Consider the following 20,023-nt stretch of genomic DNA (forward strand, 5'->3'; position numbering starts at 1 on the left):
AGCAGAGGAGCCTGATGTGGGGCTCGATCCCATAACGCCGGGATCACGCCCTGAGCCGAAGGCAGACGCTTTACCGCCGTGCCACCCAGGCGCCCCTCTATCGTTAATTTTAACACATTCAAATGTAGTTATTTTTATATCTTAAGATATATTTTTTTTAAGGGACGCCTTGGTGGCTCAGGTCATGATCTCAGGGTCGTGAGATCACCTCCACGAGCCCTCTGTCAGGCTCCGTGCTCCGTGCAGAGTCTGCTTGAAAGGCTCTCCCTCTCCGTTTCTCCCCCTGCTCATGTGTGTGGATGCTCACTCGCTCTATCTAAAAAAAAAATTTTTAAGGATTTAATTTTTAAGTACTCTACACCCAACATGGGGTTGGAACCTACAACTCTGAGATCAAAAGCTGTATGCTGCACCAACTGAGCCAGCCAGGGGCTCTAGGTCTTAAGATATTTCTTATAGTCTCTAGAAGTCAGAAAGTCTCACGTTTGTCTTTAGTCTATTTGGAATTGATTTATGTGTGAGAATTTAATTTTTTTACTATGGGGATGACCAGTTTTCTTTCTACTATTTATTGACTAATCTATCCTTTCCTCAGGGACTTTATCTACGTGGCGAATTTCCATGTAAATGTCTATTTTGGGACTTTCTTTGCCATTCCGTTGGTCAGTTTGTCTAACCAAGAGCTAAGGTGGCACATTATTTTAATTGCTGTAACTTGATTAAAGGTCTTGATAGCTTATAGAGCAAGTCTCCCCTCACTTTAAGGAGTGTTCTTGGCCTTTTGTTTCATTAAATATTAGAATCAGTTGTCAAATTCTTTGGGAAGAAAAAAATAGGTTTTTTTTTTTTTAACTAGAACCATATTTAATCTGTAGTTACTTGGGAAGTACTGACAGCCCTACAATATTGAATTTTACTAGGTTTTGCTATTCTTTATCAGAGCAAGGAAGTTTCCTTCTATTTTATTAAGCTTTTATTGTAGGGGTAGAAATTTATGAAACACTTTCTTTTCCTCTTAAAGTAAATGTGTTTATTCTCCTTCAATCTGGTAATGTGGTGAATTACACATTAAAAATTTTTTTGAATGTTGAGCCATCTTTACATTCTTGGGCTAAAGCCAACTTGATCATTAAGTGACAATCTTTTTAAAAATACACTTCTAGGGGCACCTGGGTGGCACAGCGGTTAAGCGTCTGCCTTCAGCTCAGGGCGTGATCCCGGCATTCTGGGATCGAGCCCCACATCAGGCTCCTCTGCTATGAGCCTGCTTCTTCCTCTTCCACTCCCCCTGCTTGTGTTCCTTCTCTCGCTGGCTGTCTCTATCTCTCTGTCAAATAAACAAATAAAAAAAAATACACTTCTGAACTTTAATTGCTGATATTTTGTTTAGGACTTTTACATCTGTGCTCAGGAGTGAGATTAATCTGTTACTTTGTTTTCAGTTTTTAGCCTCAAAGAATGAGTTATGGAATACTCTTTCTGTTCTCTGAATTAACATTGAATTAACATTGAAATAATCCACTTTTTGAACATCTGCTAGAACTTAATTGTAAAACCACTGGGGTCTACAGTTTTCTTTTGTGGAAAAATTAACTACCAGTTCACTATTCTATTGATAAGAGGATATTTTAGAATTTTTAAGTCGGTTTTGGTAAGTTTTATTTTTTAAAATGCCATCATTTTCTGGATCCCACAAGTTTTATTTTCATCATTTCATTAATGTTCACTTCTAAATATTTTTAAAATGTTTATTACAAGTTTTTCTTTGAGCCATGAAATTAGAAGTGTATTTTTAAATTAATAATTTTATTTGATCAGTGATCATGGTCTGTTTGACTCCACTTCATGGAAATATATTGAACTTGTTTTATGGCCAGTTGTGGAGTTAAATTTTGTTATTTATGTATTCTTAAAAAGCCTGTTTTGGTGCAGTTTCTGTATTAGTGCATGATTATTTTTTAAAGATTTTATTTATTTATGTGACAGAGAGACAGCCAGCGAGAGAGGGAACACAGCAGGGGAGTGGGAGAGAAAGAAGCAGGCTCCCAGCGGAGGAGCCTGATGTAGGACTTGATCCTGGAACACCATTTTCACGCTCAGAGCCGAAGGCAGCCGCCTAATGACTGCGCTACCCAGGCACCCCTGTATTTATGCATTGTATCAAACTAGCAGTTTGTGCTGCTCAATCTTCTGTACGTTTCCGTTTTTTTCTTTGGCTAATCTCTTCCTCAACATAGTGTTCCTCAACATTCCATATTATGATTAGTTGTTACTAATGTGTTGAGGTTTTAGGTATATGCTGATTTTAAACAGAGTTGAGCATTTTAAGTGTGTGTTTTCAAGTGTGTATTTGATTGTTTCTAGGGATTTTATCCTGGAAGGGAGCTTTTACTGGTTAGTTTTGAGAGTTCATGGGCCCAAAAATGCTTCAGCCTTTTCAGACCTCAGACCCTTTGCTCTCTCAGTATTTGAGAAGGCAAAACCCCGTCCAATTTCAGTACTGTTGTGGAGCTGGTCCTCTGAATTTTACAGTATGTTTCCCTCTTTTGTGGTTCACATTCCTGGTTGCTTCCCCCCTGCTCAGTTGCTAATTTCTCACAGGTCTTATACCTGCCCAAATTTTGGGGTTCCTGAAACACCTAGTTTAATTAGGATGGTGTACATAGGTTTTGTTATCCTACTTGTCCTGTTTTTGGGGGGGTTGGGAAGCAGGATAAGTGGTCAGAAATTCATATATATATATACACACACACACAGAACATGATTTGACATATATAGATCCATCACCTCACAGTTTCATGTGTGCGTCTGGTGAGAACACTTAAGGTCTACTCTCAGCAGATTCCACATACACAACACTTAACTGCTACTTTTGATAGTTTTACTGGGTACAGTTCTAGTTAATAATTCTTTTCTTTCAACAGTTAGAAGTTATTCCACTATTATCTGGTTTCCTTTGTAGTTTAAGTCAACTGCTATCCTTTCCTTCCTATGGGATCTTTTACTTTCTGCTACTATTAAGATCTTTTCATCTGTTCTCATCTGGTTTCATTAAAATGCATCTAGATGTATGTCATATTTGTCATATATCTTTCTGCTTACAAATATTTCAACCACGGGCTCTTTGAATATCACTTCCTTTCCTGGAACTTTACACAGAGCTGAAATGAAAAGTAATGAAATAGTTTAATCTGCTGTTACAACATGGAATCTCTAGTTTCAACTGCTATTTTTCATTCCCAAATGTACTATTTCGTTCTCTCATAGATAGGCTTGGCCTAAAGTTTTTTTATTCTTTTTTGCTTCTTTTTCGTTTCTTTGAGCATTTCATATATAGTTAACTTTATATCCTATGGCTGGTAATTCTAGTATCTGAAGTCTTTGAGGGGGTCCTAAATCTGTTTATTGTCACTGAATTTTTCCTTATGGTGCCATTCTGCCACTGCGTGTGATGACTTTATTTTGTGAATGCTTTCTTGGTTGAACTTGTGGGAATCCAGAGTTTCTAAATTGGGCATGTTCTCTCAGAGAGGTTTTGCATTTGCTTCTGTAGGCCAGGAACTGCCCCTGGGACACTTTAACCCTCTTCTTTGTTCCTGGCCTAATTTGGGGTACTCAGGCTTGGCTCCTCCCCTTACCGTCCATCCAAGGCTTTAGTCTCCATCAGTGCTACCAGTGCTGATAAGGGCATTTGTCCTCAGGACAACCATGGCTTTTCTGTTTACTTACCATTCCTGCTTACATATTGTCCTTGGAGGTTTCCCTGCTTTCCTGAAAGTCCAGTAAGCATTTTAAAATGTTCTTATTTTATCCAGGAACTAACAGTAATGGGAGAGCCCTTTAGGGGGTGCCTGGCTGGCTCAGTAGGTAGAGCATGGGACTCTTGATCTCAAGGTCATGAGATCAATCCCCGCATTGGGTCTAGCACTTACTTAAAAAATAATGAAGTATATTTTATTTAAAAAAAAAAGTCTTTAGTAACCCCCACAAGTAGTGTGTTGCCACTACCATTCTAGAGCCAAAGAAAAGGGTATAGTTTTGTCTTAATATTCACTTACCTTTCTCTTATTACTGCTAGACCCTAGACCCCTTTGTAAAATTGAGTATCTTAGTAGACTTTAACAGTTTTTAGTCCCAGATATTGTCATACCTGAAGTTTTTTTTTTTTCCCCTTAAGATTTTTATTTGAGAAAGAGTGAGAGTGAGCAAGCAGGGGCAGAGAGAGAAGCAGACTCCCCACTGAGCAAGGAGCCCAATGTGGGGCTTGATTCCAGGACCCTGGAGTCGTGACCTGAGCCAAAGGCAGACGCTTAACCGATGGAGCCAAGGTGTCCCCTGAAGTTTCTTTCTTGAGTAAATTTAAAAATCAGGAATTTATAAAGGATAATTCAGGATATGTAACATTGCTTTGGCATAGATGGGTCTATCACTTCTTGTCTCAAGTATGAGTTTTTTATACACACCAGACCCTTAACTTGATATTATAAATCCCTTCATAAACGTGACTCCACAGTACTGGTTTTCATTCGGAAAATAATTGCGTTCTACCTGAAGCTTTGCAATTTTTTTTTTTAATGTTTTTCCATTTTGGCCTGTGGCCAAAAGTAATAAAATTTTTACCTGACCATAAATTGCCTAATTCCTTCCCCCCCAACCCCCGTTCATCTGCAAACAATGTTCTTTTTTCCTGTCTGGAAACCAGAGCCCAGGACTGAAATGATACAGGGCTATTTGTATTATATCCTAACAGTGCTCTAGTTTTCCCTTCTACTTGTTTCATTTCTCAATACCTATTCTAATGCAGTATTAAATCCATGTGCTTTTTTTGGATCCAGGTTTACTGAGGTCTAATTTATATAAAATTCATTCACCATGCTTACAATCCATCATCTATTAAATTTAGAGTTGTGCCAACATTACCATAATCCAGACTTAAACATTTTCATCAATCCCTGCCCCCAAATTTTTATGACTTTTCTTGCAGTTCATCCCCACTTCTCCCCAGGCAACCATTGATGTGGTTTCTGTCTGTAAATTTGCCTTTTCTGGGTATAGGTGAGATTGTATTGTAGATAGTTAAGCATCTGGCTTCTTAGTATAAACTGGTTTTTGAGGCTCACCAGTCTATACTACAGCATTTTTATTGCTGAACAGTATTTCCATCTTATGTTTATATCACGTTTATCCATTCACCAGTTGGTTACCAAATTTTGGCTATTATTTCTGAACTTTTGACAGCAGCAGTATACATACAGAAGTAACACCAATCACCAAAGTAGTAATTAGTAAAAGTTTATTGTGTATATACTGGGAGCATTCAAACCACAGAATGAGGCTAAAGGGTATATTATCAAACAGCTTATATAGTGGGAAAGCAGTGACTGACTGTTTATTCTTCCCAGTGATTAATAGGGAATTGGTCAGTGGTCACCTCATATCAACTTTGGGAAACATTTCAAGTTTTGCTTATGAATTTTGGAAGCATAAGCAAGAAATGACCCAGGTCAAGTTAATCTTGCAAAATTAAGTTTACTGTGTATAACTAAAGTGGTTTTGTTGGCCCAAGGAATTTTTAAGGCTGTTCTCCATTTGTTTTTAATAATTACCCCCTTTTGGTCATTTCCTTAGCAGGCTGAGAGTACTGTTAACCAGTATAGTGTTATTCTCAGTTACCACCGTTAATTTAGTCAGGCCAAAGAATCACATGTTCAGGGCTTTCATCCAGCTAGTTGTCAGACTGGAGGGCCATGCAGTCACCATCTTCATCATCTCTCTGGTTACTGTTGAGCTCATCCAGTTGTCTGGTAATTGGTATGTTAATGGCTGCTGACTGACAGGCACTGAAAACCCTCAAGAGTATACAATGCACTGGAGACGTGAATGTGATGACTGTAAGGAAAACCACTTGGAAAAAAAACCAACCCATTTATATACATAGGCCCAACATGATATATTATTAGGATTCACATCCTCATGATTACTTAAAACATCCTTATATTTGCCCTTTCCTGTGTCAGTTGAGCTTTCACCTAAATTAGGTCTCTATATAATGTGAGCAAACAGGTAATTTAACGAGATGCATTTCCATGGAAACAAAAGACAAAGATTAATAGTTCCAGCAAATCGGAGAGCTGTCAGTTGAGAAAATTTCTAGTGTTGGGTTCAGATGGAGTGGGGGCAAGCCGTGAGAGTCTGACAGATTTTCCTGGTTTGCAATGTGAATCAGACATATGAGCTGTTGGGATTTCTCTGAAGTTTATATCAAGTTGTGCAGCTTTAACCTTGCATGGCTCTGGGAAAAGGGCAGTTTTAGTTTCATAGTGATTCTAACTCAAAAGAGTGGGAGAAAACTGGATGTGTTAGTTTGGAGAGTTCTAGCCAAACACCGGAGCAAACTAGAAGAATTCAGGATCTAGTCTAGTTTACAGGTAGAAAACAAAACCTCAAAGACAATAGTACTAGAATCCAGTATCCACAAAGGTGTATTATTGAAAGGTAATTTTATAAAAAAGATTTATTTATATATTTGTCAGAGCGAGAGCACGCACACCAGCAGAGGGAGCAGCAGGCTCCCCACTGAGCAAGGGCCCCTCGGGACTCAATCCCAGGCCCCTGGGATCATGACCTGAGCCCAAGGCAGATGCTTAACCGACTGAACCACCCAGGTATCCCAAAAGGTAATTTTTCCTCATCATTCCCATAATGATCAGAGATAATGACAGTAGACTAATTTGTTTGCAAATTAAATCTAGTTTCAATAAAGTTGGCCTAATTACACAAGTGCAGCAAGAACAGGGATTGACTGCTTTGCTGGGACTTTTCATAAGGAATCTCAGATTGGATTTTCAAAAGCTTGAGGCTAGGAAGCCAAGCCTAGGACTTACCCAACTGTCCTGTTGCAAACAGAGCAGATTCTTATTGAACTAATTTTTTTTTTTTGAGAGGGAGAGAGAGTGTGCATGCATGTGAGTGTGAGCGGGGCTGGGGGGTGGCAGAGGGAGGAGAATCTTAGGCAGCCTCTATGCCCAGTGTGGAGCCCAATGTGGGGCTTGATCTCACAACCCTGAAATCATGACCCGAGCTGAAATCAAGAGTCAGACACTCAACTGACAGCCACCAGGGTGCTCCTGAACTAATTAAATACTTTTCAAAATCTGGAGCGATCAGGTGGAATGAAAGCGATAAAGGTTTTAGCCTTTGTTGCAAACATACAGTCTACCAAATTGCTGTAAGTTATAGAAGCTTAAGAGAGGAGAAAAAGGGGTCCTTTAAATCTGAAAAACATTAAAGAACCAGCAGTGTCTTAAATGAAATCACAAAAATTCTAATCTTCATAAGTTCATTTAGTTGTTTGTAATTCTTTTGTTTCATCTTGGGTTAGCAGATTTATGAATTAACCAGTTTTTCCATTAGAGCTTTAGAAATTCTTACCCAGTTCAGTGTTAACGAAAGCTGCCAGAAGCCTGCATCTTTGAATAATTGTCAATATCTTTCCCATGAATTTCTTTCAAAATGAAGCTTTTTTGCAGGAACACTTCTGCAAAACAACTACTGTCTGTAAATGGCAAAAGACTTATTAAAGATCTGGTGAGAGTTCCTATATATATACCCTCAAAATGATGCAACTGGCAGGTAACTTTAGTTATTTTTTATGATCTATAGTATTTTAAGATTATACCTGAAACTATGATTGATAACACTATACCAAGACATATGAAATTCTTAAAAATCTTATAATTTCTGAATTACTTTAATGACCTATATATCCCAGAAATAGGATCTAAGAAGGTTAAGCAATTACAAATTATTTGATGTTTCGCATACAATTTAATGTATCAAATAAGCCTAAATAATACTTCTCTTTTTCATTCGGAATTTGATTTGGAGAAGTTTGTCAAAAGATTTAAAACATCNTTTAAGATTATACCTGAAACTATGATTGATAACACTATACCAAGACATATGAAATTCTTAAAAATCTTATAATTTCTGAATTACTTTAATGACCTATATATCCCAGAAATAGGATCTAAGAAGGTTAAGCAATTACAAATTATTTGATGTTTCGCATACAATTTAATGTATCAAATAAGCCTAAATAATACTTCTCTTTTTCATTCAGAATTTGATTTGGAGAAGTTTGTCAAAAGATTTAAAACATCTGATCCAATATGATCATTGGTCACTGTGAAAATACTTAGTTATCCATTCAACCAAAGTGACAAAAGATTTCAAAGGCAAATACAGAAAAGTTTCATAGTTATAAAAAAGCTTTTTTAATAGAGAAGACTCAAAGGCTTGAAGCACAGGAAATACTTTCATAAGACACAGATCTTTATTTCCTAGGCAAATTACATTAAAGTTAAAAAAAAACTTTGTTTACAATTTCTTATTAAAAGCAGACCAATAATCAGCCAAATTTTAATTTTCGCATCAGTATACTTTTGATATTAAAAGTCTTAAAAACCTAAGTCCATTCTAATCTTGGTGTGATCACACATAAGATTCCTTTCTCAAGATTCCCTTTTCACAAACCCTCTGTAACTTTATCCAATTAGGTTTTGTCCTTTTTCCTTCCTTCTTCTGGAACAATCATTTTACTTTAGGACAAAAAATTTTTTTCCCTAAAAACAAGGCAAAACCCCAAAAGTCCTTTCATACCTTTCCTTATCCAAAATACACAGTCTATTTTCCTTACCCTTTTTTTTTTTTTTTGGAGCCCAACATGGGGGCTTGAACTCACAACCCTGAGATCAAGACCTGAGCTGAGATCAGGAGTTGGACGCTTAATTGAGCTACCCAGGCGCCCCACCTTACCTACTTTTCACCTACAGTTCATTTTTTTAGCCCTGTTACTTCTAGTAGTTTTAATTACATATATTAGAATTTGTAACTGTTAGTTTTCACTAGGAATTAAAGCTAAGAAAAAAGCAATTGTGGGTTGACAAATTTATAAATGTATCTCAAAATTCCTAGAAGTATATTCTTCCTCATAGATTTTTTTGGTGTGGCACTAACCATGTTTATTAATGGACCCAAATATCTTTTATCTCCCTATAGAAATTAAAAAGCCAAAAGCAGATAAACATTAAATGCTAAATGTAAGTTTAGAAATGATTTAGATATTCAATGAATATCCATCATTCAGTTAAAATTAGTATAAACTTCAAGTTATTGCTTTAAACACTCATGTTTGGATTAGACATCAAACAACTAATCATTTTTCTTTTTGGCAAATTTTGAAGACATACCTGCTTTTATTAAACCAGCCAAACTTAAACAAGTTTTTATTTATCAAAGATTATCTCATCATATTGATCTTGAAAAACATCTGGGTTAGTTCCTATACTTCTGGGAGTATACTTAATTTTCTTTAAGTGAATTAAATAGAACTCTTTGCAATTTAATTTTAATACCATATGGAAGAAAAATATCACACCTGTAATATACATAGGCATTAAAAAAAACAGAGACATCCACAGAGATCTTAGAGCTTTTGTTTTGAAAATTTTACCCAAATCTCAGGTACAAAAGTCAAAAGAATTGTNTTTTTTTTTTTTTTTTTTGAGAGAGCACGCATGCCTGCAAGAGTGGAGGGATAGGAGCAGAGGGAGAGAATTTTTTTTTAAAGATTTTATTTATTTATTTGACAGAGACAGCCAGCGAGAGGGAACACAAGCAGGGGGAGTGGGAGAGGAAGAAGCAGGCTTACAGCGGAGGAGCCTGATGTGGGGCTTGATCCCATAACGCCGGGATCACGCCCTGAGCCGAAGGGAGACACTCAACGACTGAGCCACCCAGGAGCCCCCAGAGGGAGAGAATCTTAAGCAGTCTCCAAGCCCAGCACATAGCCCAACGAGGGGCTTGATCTCATGACCCTAAGACCATGACCTGAGCGGAAATCAAGAGTGGGACACCCAACCGAGCCACCCAGGTGCCTCCCAAGCTGTGTTTCTGACAGACGCACTAAATTAAGGTTACATGCTCGGATGGCCAAAGATTTTTTATTTACATTCTGTAAAGGATGCTTTCAGAGCTCTTTTTGGAGTCATTTTTGTCTTTTAGAAGCTTCTGCATATCAGTAAAAGGATGCATTCCATGGTCTGTGAGAGGTTTGGAATCTTCTAAGGCTGCTTCTTAAGGTGGACCTGTTTACATTAAAGGTTCCCCAAAGTGGTCCCCACAATTTCAAAAGTTTACTCATTTTCCAAAAAGGCACAAGAGCCTCCTCCATAGAGCAGGTGGAAAACTATCCTTGCCTTTAAATGTCTAAACTGAGAGAGGCCCTGTTTTCTAACGGTTTCAGAACACAGGGAATCACATTCCACACCCCCCATTCACCCTTTGAACAGAATAGAATGACTTACCAAGAAGCTTCAACAAGCGAAATGCAGGTGTGCACTATAAAGTTGGAGAGCTCAAAACACAAGCAGCAGGGCTCAGATCCCAGACTGACTTACCCTCAAGTTCCAGGATTAGTGAGAAAACGGAGTTCCGTGGGCTTCATGGGTACCAGCACCTGTTTGTTCACTGACCTTGGAGACATTCGGGGTCTTCTTTGGATCCCACTTCTGTTGCTAGGACATGACAAAAGTTCAGAAATAACAGCAGTAAAACCAACCCATCACCGAAGTAGTAATTAGTAAAAATATATCGTACACACACCGGGAGCACTCAAACCAAAACCTGGAACAAGGCTCAGGGGAATATTTGTTATCAAGCAGCTTATATAATGAGAAAGCAGCAGTTTATTCTTCACAGTTTTGGTTATATTAGAATTTTCTTAAATGGTAGGGAATTCGTCAGTGTGTTTCCTCATACCAACTTTGGGAACTGTTCAAGTTTTGCTTATGATTTTCAAAGGCATAAGCAAGAAATGACCCAGGTTAAGTTAGTTTTGCAAAATAAAGTTTTGTTTGTATGACTAAATTGTTTTTGTCTGTTCAGAGAATTTTCAAGGCTGGTCTCTGTTTTTTATTTTAACCCTGCCATGAATGTTCATGAGCATGTCTTAACATAAACATGTTTTCATTTATCTTCATAGGTTCATACAACTGGAATTGCTGGGTTGTATGGTAACAGCTTTTAAGAAACTCCCAAACTTATCCACAGTGGCTGTATTATATTATATTCCCATCCGCACACTATGAGGTTTCTGGTTTCTTTTCATCCTAACACTGTATATTGTCTTTTTCTTTGCTTATAGCCATTCTACTGGGCCTGAAGTGGTACCTTCTTCTGGTTAAATCCATGTATTTTTTCCTAAGGGAAATGATTGCTCTCTAGTGGTGCATTCTGCACATTACAGTTGCAATAAGGGCACTAATGAGAAGCCTAAAGCTAAAACTTGTTAAAATTTACATTCACTTCATGTTGTGCCTGCATTGCTTAGCACACTGAGTGCAGTTTGAGGCCCAGGTTCAAAATGTTTTTCTCATTACCACTAATAATAATCCTCAGGAGCTGGCTGTTGGCTGTGGTTTTTACTTAATCCCCGGAGGTACATTATAATCAAAACTCTACGCTTTTGTGCTTCAGATCTCCTCCACTTAAAGCACGCAGATTTTTTTGTGTATGGGTTTACACCTGTGGAGTGGCTAATGCCGATGAATAAGGGGAGGAAAAGGACAGTTTTGTTGACTCAAACCTACCACATCCTCTCAAGCCAGAGCCAGAGCAGTAAATAATTCTTACTAGTGGAATGAATGTAAATTCTTTTTAATGAATTGCACACAAATGGAATGTCTGGTGGCTCCCTGGTATTTTCAGGTAACACTTTATAAATATGCCTGTAGAGAGTTGTAAAGTTTTAGGAGAATGGGTCTCAGCTGACCCCAGGCTCGTAGGCTCTGCTGAAAGCGAAGAAATTGAGCAAAGGAAGGAACCTGGCCAGGGATTGCAGGAATCTATATTTGGTAAGTAATGAAAGATGTGGCTTCAGGAAATTAGGGAAGTAGAACCAAACATTTAATGGTTTAATGTGAGAACCTACAACTCTTGCTTTAATACAACAGGATATCGCATTTTTTTTTTTTTTACAAAGTGTCTATATGTGAAATTTCCCTAACTTCTGTGTTTCAGGTAAATGCGGTGTGCTAACAATACATTTTACTATCCTTACGTGTCCATTAAATGATCATGTGTACATACATATACACATAAATGCATATGCATACACAAATGCCTGAACACAGAATAGTAGAGAATATAATGGATGGGCCTCCCCATGCCGTAGGGATGGTGATGTATCATGGATGTAGTAAATGAAAGGAAAAAAGGCTGAGTAGCTCCACTTTGCTCCAGGGAATTTAGGACAAATAGGGCACAAGAGGAGTCCTGTCCTCTGCTTAATAGATAAACCAGCTTATGCCACACTGTCAAGCTTGAAATAACTCAGTCTGAACAGTGTAGCCACAGGGTGTTAGTTTTACAATAGCATCTATATTAGGACTGGCCAGAGGCAAGTACAATGGCAATCTGAATGGGAAAGTACCAGATCTGAAGTTACCTGTCACCTGGATGGAAAAGAGACATGCCGCCCAGAAGCTAGGCACCGTGCCCTGTGCTCTGTGTTAACACATTCTGCAGCAGGTCACTGACAAAAAGCAATCACTGAGGCTATTGAATGGATAGAAGTAAACTTCACAGAGTAAGAAATCAGTCTTTTAGGTTCTTTTACCTTCATTTAAAATAAGCAAATACCAGGTTAATAGGACTGTAGTCAAGTGAGGCTCGGGACTGACCTGTGACTAATTTTAGATTTGATCTCCTCTGTAGGCCATAAGAAACCTATGGTGAAATTCATTCTGTACATCCAGTGGGCTTCAAAATGCCAATATTTCACAGCTTTCAATTTACCCAGGATGTATATCATTTGAACAAGTAATATGTTTTAAAGATTAACGGACCTTCAAATTCTATATGTCACTATTGTGCATGCAGTTTCACTTAATTAGGGATCAATCATTGCCTCCTACAGGGCTCTAAAAAAAGAAATGGGGATTGTAAGCAGCTCATGGATGATGTTTTCTGAGGTGCAAGCTATGAAGCAAAGTTGAGAAGAGAGTCATGCAGTGGGTTAGAGGCAATCAACAACCTAGTCCAGGTTTCTTAATTTACAAATTAGAAGAAAAAAGATAACCCCATAGAAAATGAGCTAAGCACAGGAATAGGCATTCCACAGAACCAGAAACAAATGGCCAATAAATTCGTGACAAAATGATCAATTTCAGTTGTCAGAGAAGTGTGAATTGTATAAGGTTTTTCATATTGTATCCAAAACTGGCAAGGATGTATGCCCAACCTGATAAAGGCCTTTTATAAAAAACCCATAGCCCAAACTTTCCCGCAAGGTCAGAGCAAGATAAGAATGCCGACTCTTTACCACTTTTATTCAGCATGGTACTGGAAGTCCTAGCCACAGCAGTCGGTAACAAAAAGAAATAAAAGCCATCCAGGTTGGTAAGGAAGAAGTAAAACTCACTACTCTATATGCAGACGACAGGACACTGTATGTAGAAAACCCTGAAGACTCCACCAGAAAACTACTAGAGCTGATACATGAATTCAGTGGAGTTGCAGGATACACAATCTATGTACAATGCAATCCGTTGTGTTCTTATGCACTAATGAAGCAGTAGAAAGAGAAATTAAGAAAACAATCCCATTTATAATAGCATCAAAAAGAATAAAATACCTAGGAATATAAATTTAAGAAGTTTAAAAAGCTATCTATACTCTGAAAACTGATTAAAAAAAAAAACCCTCTAGGGGCGCTTGGGTGGCACAGCGGTTGAGCGTCTGCCTTCGGCTCAGGGCGTGATCCCAGCATTATAGGATCGAGCCCCACATCAGGCTCTTCCGCTATGAGCCTGCTTCTTCCTCTCTCACTCCCCCTGCTTGTGTTCCCTCTCTCGCTGGCTTGGCTGTCTCTATCTCTGTCAAACAAATAAATAAAAAATCTTTAAAAAAAAAAAACAAACCCTCTTAAACACTGACGAAAGAAATTGAAGATGACATACAGAAATGGAAAGACATTCCATGCTCATAGGTTGGAAGAATACTGTTAAAATGTCTATACAACTCAAACCAATCTACAGATTTAATGTAATCCCTATCAAAACACCAGCAGCATTTTTCACAGAACTACAACAAACAATCCTAAAATTTGCATGGAACCACAAAAGATCCCAGATAGCCAAAGCAATCTGGAAAAAGAGAAAGAAAACTGGAGGCATCACAATTCTAGGTTTCAAATTATATTACAAAGCGGTGGTAATAAAAACAGTATGGTACTAGCATAAAAATAGACACACAGATCGATGGAACAGAAGAGAAAACCCAGAAATGAACTCACAATTATACGGTCAATTAATAAAGGAGGAATGAATATACAATGGAAAAAAGACAGTCTCTTCAACAAATGGTATTGGGAAAACTGGACAGCCACATGCAAAAGAATGAAACTAGACCACTTCCTTTCACCATACAAACTCAAAAATGGATTAAAGACCTAAATGTGAGACTTGAAATCATAACAATCTTTTAAGAGAGCACAGGCAGTAATTTCTCTGACATTGGCCATAGCAACATTTTTCTAGCTATGTCTCCTGAGGCAAGGGAAATAAACTATTGAGACTACATCAAAATAAAAAGCTTCTGCACAGCAAAGGAAACAACAAAAGTAAAAGGCAACCTACTGAATGGGAAAAGATATTTGCAAATGACTTATCTGATAAAGGGTTAGGATCCAAAATATATAAAGAACTTTATAAAACTCAACACCAAAAAAAAGGATCCAAAAAATATAAAGAACTTTATAAAACTCAACACCAAAAAAAACAATCCAATTAAAAATGGGCAGAAAATATGAACAGACATTTCTCCAAAGAAGACAGACACATAAGATACTCAACACCACTCATCATCAGGGAAATGCAAATCAAAAGCATCATGAGGGGGACGCCTGGGTGGCTCAGTCAGTTAAGCGTCTGCCTTCAGCTCAGGTCATGATCCCAGGGTCCTGGGATTGAGCAGGGAGCCTGCTTCTCCCTCTGCCTGCCACTCCCCCTGCTTGTGCACTTGCACACACACTCTCTCTGGCAAATAAAATCTTAAAGGGGGGGCACCTGGGTGGCTCAGATGGTTGGGCGTCTGCCTTTGGCTTGGGTCATGATCCTGGGATCAAGCCCCGCATGGGGCTCCCAGAGGGAGCCTGCTTCTCCCTCTCTGCCTGCTGTTCCCCCTGCTTGTGCTCTCTCTCTCCCTCTCTCTAATAAATAAATGAAATCTTAAAAAAAAAAAAAAAACCACCATAAGGTATTATCTCACACCTCTCAGAACGGCTAAAATAAAAAACACAAAAAATAACAAGTGTTGGTGAGGATGTGGAGAGAAAGGAATCCTCTTACACGGTTGGTAGGAATGCAAACTGGTGTAGCCACTGTGGAAAACAATATGGAGGTTTCTCAAAAAGTTAAAAATAGGACTATCCTATGGTCCAGCTATCACACTACTAGGTGTTTTACCCCCAAAATACAAAAACACTAATTCAAAGGGTTACATGCACTCCTATGTTTATTGCAGTGTTATTTACCATAGCCAAACTATGGAAGCAGCCCAAGTGTCCACTGATAGATGAATGGATAAAGAACATGTGTTATATACAACAGGATATTATTTCACCATAGAAAAGAATGAAATCTTGCTACTTGCAACATGGATAGAGCTAGAGAGTATAATGCTAAACGAAATGTCAGTCAAAGGGAAATGCCATATGATCTTACTCATGTGGAATTTAAGAAACACATGAGGAAAAAAAAAGGACAAACCAAGAAACAGACTCTTAACTATAGAGAACAAGCTAATGGTTAACCAGAGGGGAGGTGGGAGAGAGAGGATTAAAGACTACACTTATGATGATGATTGATTAATTAATTAATTAAAGGGGGGGAAGAATACATACCCATCCACAGTTGATATGAGAGCTTTTTGGGAGAAGTGGTTTGGTTAACATCCAAAATTGTAAATTTGACTTACCTTTTGATCCAGACATCCCCCTTACAAAAATTTATCCTATAAAAACACTTAAAAGAATGCAAAATGATGTGTATATCAAGATCCCTTAAAAAAAAAAAAACCAAAAAAACCCCAAAACCAAACCAAACAAAAAACAACCATCAGTACAGCACTGTACCAGAATAATTGGGGGGGGGGGTGTCCAGGGCAGGTGTGTATGCATAATGTGAGAACGTTTACATAAAGGGTGATATACTCTTACTGCACAATATTTTGTACCATAAAAAGACTGAATAAAGTGAAAAGAATCAGAATTTGGTATATTCCACATTTATGTTTAAACACAAGGTATAAGTGCACAATAAAAGTTCTGGAATGAGATGCACCGAACTTTACGGCTGTTAACTCTGGAGGGAAAGGGATGAAGTATGTTTGCCCTTGCTATTTTTGCTCTGTATGCTTTTATGTCATTTTTTTTTAAATAGCCTATTTGTAAATCAGTTGAAAACAGGATTTAAAAAAAAAAATGATTTACAGGTACACGTAGGCTTGGGAAGCTTAGCAAAGCCACTGTAGCGTATCACTTACTCCCTCCTTAAGATGCTTGCCACGTCCTCAGCTGCAATCCTGGGTGCCGAGCCTTCCCTGCAGGAAGAGTTTCTTCAAAAACTGCAGGACAAAGATGGAAAAGCAGCGAGTCGAATAGTTAAACTGAAGACATCCTTCCAAAGCACATGCAGTTGAGTACAACTCATTTTTCACATCCAAGAGTGCACATACCTCTAGAAAAATGTGTGTGCCTGTTTGTGTGTGTGTGTACACGTGTGTGTACTGTTGCTTAGATGATAATGTACAGAAATATTTAGCAGTAGAGAGCTACAAACCCGTAATTGTTTCTGCCGCCTACCCATGAAGTAAGGTAAATGAGAAGTTAGGACTGGGCCCCAGTGATAGAGAAGGGTGATTTATAGCACTTATCCAGGGCAGGCATACGGTCTTTTGAAGCTAAAATAGAACTGTCTGTTTAGAAAGTACTCCAGGTCCACCCTCCAGTCTGTTCGAAGGGCACAGGTCTTTATTATCAGAGCCTTGACGTCTCACTGCAGTCTTGCTTTCAGCGGAGTGTGGTCTACGGGGAAACCACAAACACTGACAGAGTCCTGTTCTAAGACAAAACAGACGAGACGGGTACATTTATCTAAGCACAGCCAAAGTAACAGCAGATAAACCTCTCATTATATTACAGTAAAGACCCGTTGGGCTTCGAAGTCGTTTAGAACGGATTGGAAGATTCTCATCACCTAGATGTCCTAAGTGAAAGTAGCCTGGGTTGTGACAATTTACATTTCCAACAATGCTGGCAAACAGTGAACAAATATCTATTTAAATAATTCAGGCTCTAAAAGTGCCAAAATACTTACTAATACAGACTGAGAAGGACACAAAGGGCAAGGACTGCTTACCTCTGAGCTGCCACCGCTGGTGCTCCATGGCAATAGTGTGGCCTCGTGGCGCCTGGGGAGCGGCCCGCACGCGCCTCAAGACACCAAAAGCAGCAACTGCAAAGACATTGGTAGAAGTTGGCCTACTTAAAACAAACTTTATTTTAAAGTGCCATAATAGGGACGCCTGGGTGGCTCAGTCGTTAAGCGTCTGCCTTTGGCTCAGGGCGTGATCCCAGAGTCCTGGGATCGAGTCCCACATCAGGCTCCTCCACTGGGAGCCTGCTTCTTCCTCTCCCACTCCCCCTGCTTGTGTTCCTCTCTCGCTGGCTGTCTCTCTGTCAAATAAATAAAGTCTTTTTAAAAAAAAAAAAGTGCCAAAGTAAAAACTGAAATGCAAAAGTAACTTGGAGAGAAAGCTTTTTTTTTTTTTCCAAAGATTTTATTTATTTGACAGGCCACGAGAGAGGGAACACAAGCAGGGGGAGTGGAGAGGGAGAAGCAGGCTTCCTGCTGAGCAGGGAGCCCGATGTGGGGCTCAATTCCAGAACACTGGGATCATGACCTGAGCCAAAAGGCAGACAGGCAGACCGTTAACGACTGAGCCACCCAGGTGCCCCTGGAGAGAAACCTTTCTAACATAGTAAGAGGTTAATATCCTGAATACAGAAATCAAAAAGGAAAAAGATGAATAGCCTGAAGGGAATCATCTATTCTCTCTTGCTGCTCAGCCTCCTCTCTCTTCCTTCATTAAGAGAACCCTTCCTAATGGTGAACTCATTACATGATTTAGATGAAAACCTTCCCCCATCCACTGAGTTGGGCACTTGAACTGGGTCTTAGGGTATTAGCCACATAACCCACACTCTGCGAATGGCAACTTGGTATGTGATGGGAAAAAATAGTACCACAGGGATAAAATGTAAATGAAAACATCAGAAGACACCCGTTTCCCACCTAAAGAATTAGGTGGGGTTTTTGCCCCCCTTGCATTCTCCAAACATGATACCCAGGATTGGTAAAGGAATGGATTACTAATGCATGCTAAAATCAGGAAGAGTCAGAAGTTGCTGGGCCAGGGAAAAGCCCATATTCACAACAGCGTTTCAATGGTTGTATCTTAACCAAACATTTAAAGTTAGCATCGCTAACAATTTTAGGTGCCTCCTGATAGGACACAATGTGAAGTATACCACATCCCTTGTGGGGTCCTGCCAAATATAATCCAGCCTCTAAGACCTAACCCAGTTTGTAGGAAATATAGGAGTTGGAGGAATGAATTAAAGGACACTTTGGGAAACACACAAATCCAACATGTAGGACATCGTATTTTTTAAAAGATTTTTTTATATAATGACTAAATGTTATGCATGAAACTTGACTGAATCCTGGTTTGAAATAAGCTCTAAGAACTTTCAGGGACAATTACAGAAATTTTAACATGAAGTGAATATTAGATGTTTGCTGAAAAATTTTCTTAGATGATAACATGAAATTGGTGTTGGAAAATGTCCTGGGAAACGTGTGAACTTTTTTGGAAGCATTCTTCACAATATCCCCTTATTAGAAATAATCTCAATGTCTAACAAGGAGGTTGGTTAAATAAACTGGTACAACCATACAAAGGACAACTACTACTTAAAATTCGTGATAGACAAGATAGGACATGGGACAGTTTTTGTAAAAAAAAAAAAAAAAAAGATGAAAACCAGAGATTTTATGACCCATCTTTTCAAGGCCTACTTCAAACGAGATTTCTGTCCTATAGCTTCTCTTAATGAGGACTAAAAACACTCCCTTTTCCCACACTTGTCTTGCGTGCTTACCAGTTCTTGTTGCTTGTCGACCCTACCACAAGCTTGCTGCATGAGCCTGGGTATCTGTTCAGTAGGACCGTTGTAAGTAGAGGTCAACCTAACCTACAGAACAAAAAATGAGAAAGGAAGAGGAGGCTAGTGAGGTCTTCATCAGTGTTTGGTCAGAGGCTAGAGGGTAGCTGTGGGGATATTACGGTGCAGTAAGGGGGAGAAGTACATAAAGGAGCCACCGGTGAGTTTATGAGTGTTCATGCCAGGCTCTATGCTAAGCACTCTCCAGAACCATCTAGCCCAATCCTCACCATCTTACTATGTAGATACTAAATCAATGAAGTTTATAAATGAGAAAACCCCAGAGAGGTTAAGTAACTTGCCTAAGGCCACATTACAAACTCAAGAGCCAGGATTCAAATTCAGCAACTCAGATTTCAGCACCTAGGTTTTTCCTGAATCACTAAAATCACTGAGTTAGAACATGAGTTCTGTCAGAGTAGCAAAGGGAGGAGAGACCAGACGGCCTTTCAAAACCTTTCAATACCAATATTCTACATATCTGTCCACCCAACAAGCATTGAAAATAGGCAGATGATGGTCGCCGTTGCACCTGGCACTTAATGTCAGGAAGAGAAGATGCCACACTGGTGAGAAGCTAATTTGGGTGTGACTGTAGTTCTTAAAAATAAACCAAAGAGGGGCGCCTGGGTGGCACAGCGGTTAAGCGCCTGCCTTCGGCTCAGGGCGTGATCC

The 20,023-nt window shown here is 38.9% G+C and overlaps 1 protein-coding gene across 8 annotated transcripts in view; it reads left to right on the top strand.

The window, feature by feature from the left end:
* KLHL8 (kelch like family member 8) overlaps nucleotides 1-20,023 on the top strand; it is an 85,239-nt gene that overhangs the window by 64,775 nt on the left and 441 nt on the right. The window contains exon 11 of one of the 8 annotated variants that reach the window (XM_034671557.1): nucleotides 6,534-7,007. The exons of 2 other annotated variants lie outside the window; for them this stretch is intronic. In XM_034671557.1, the coding sequence (XP_034527448.1) occupies nucleotides 6,534-6,629 (96 nt within the window). In that variant the 3' untranslated portion in view covers nucleotides 6,630-7,007. Of the gene's footprint in view, nucleotides 1-6,533; nucleotides 7,008-7,529; nucleotides 7,596-8,122; nucleotides 9,194-11,044; nucleotides 13,205-16,554; nucleotides 16,609-20,023 lie in introns of those variants that run through there. 5 more of the 8 variants (XM_034671570.1, XM_034671564.1, XM_034671560.1 and 2 more) reach the window with 5 other exon arrangements.

This window comes from Ailuropoda melanoleuca, chromosome 11, assembly GCF_002007445.2.
Source record: "Ailuropoda melanoleuca isolate Jingjing chromosome 11, ASM200744v2, whole genome shotgun sequence".
Taxonomy (NCBI): domain Eukaryota; kingdom Metazoa; phylum Chordata; class Mammalia; order Carnivora; family Ursidae; genus Ailuropoda; species Ailuropoda melanoleuca.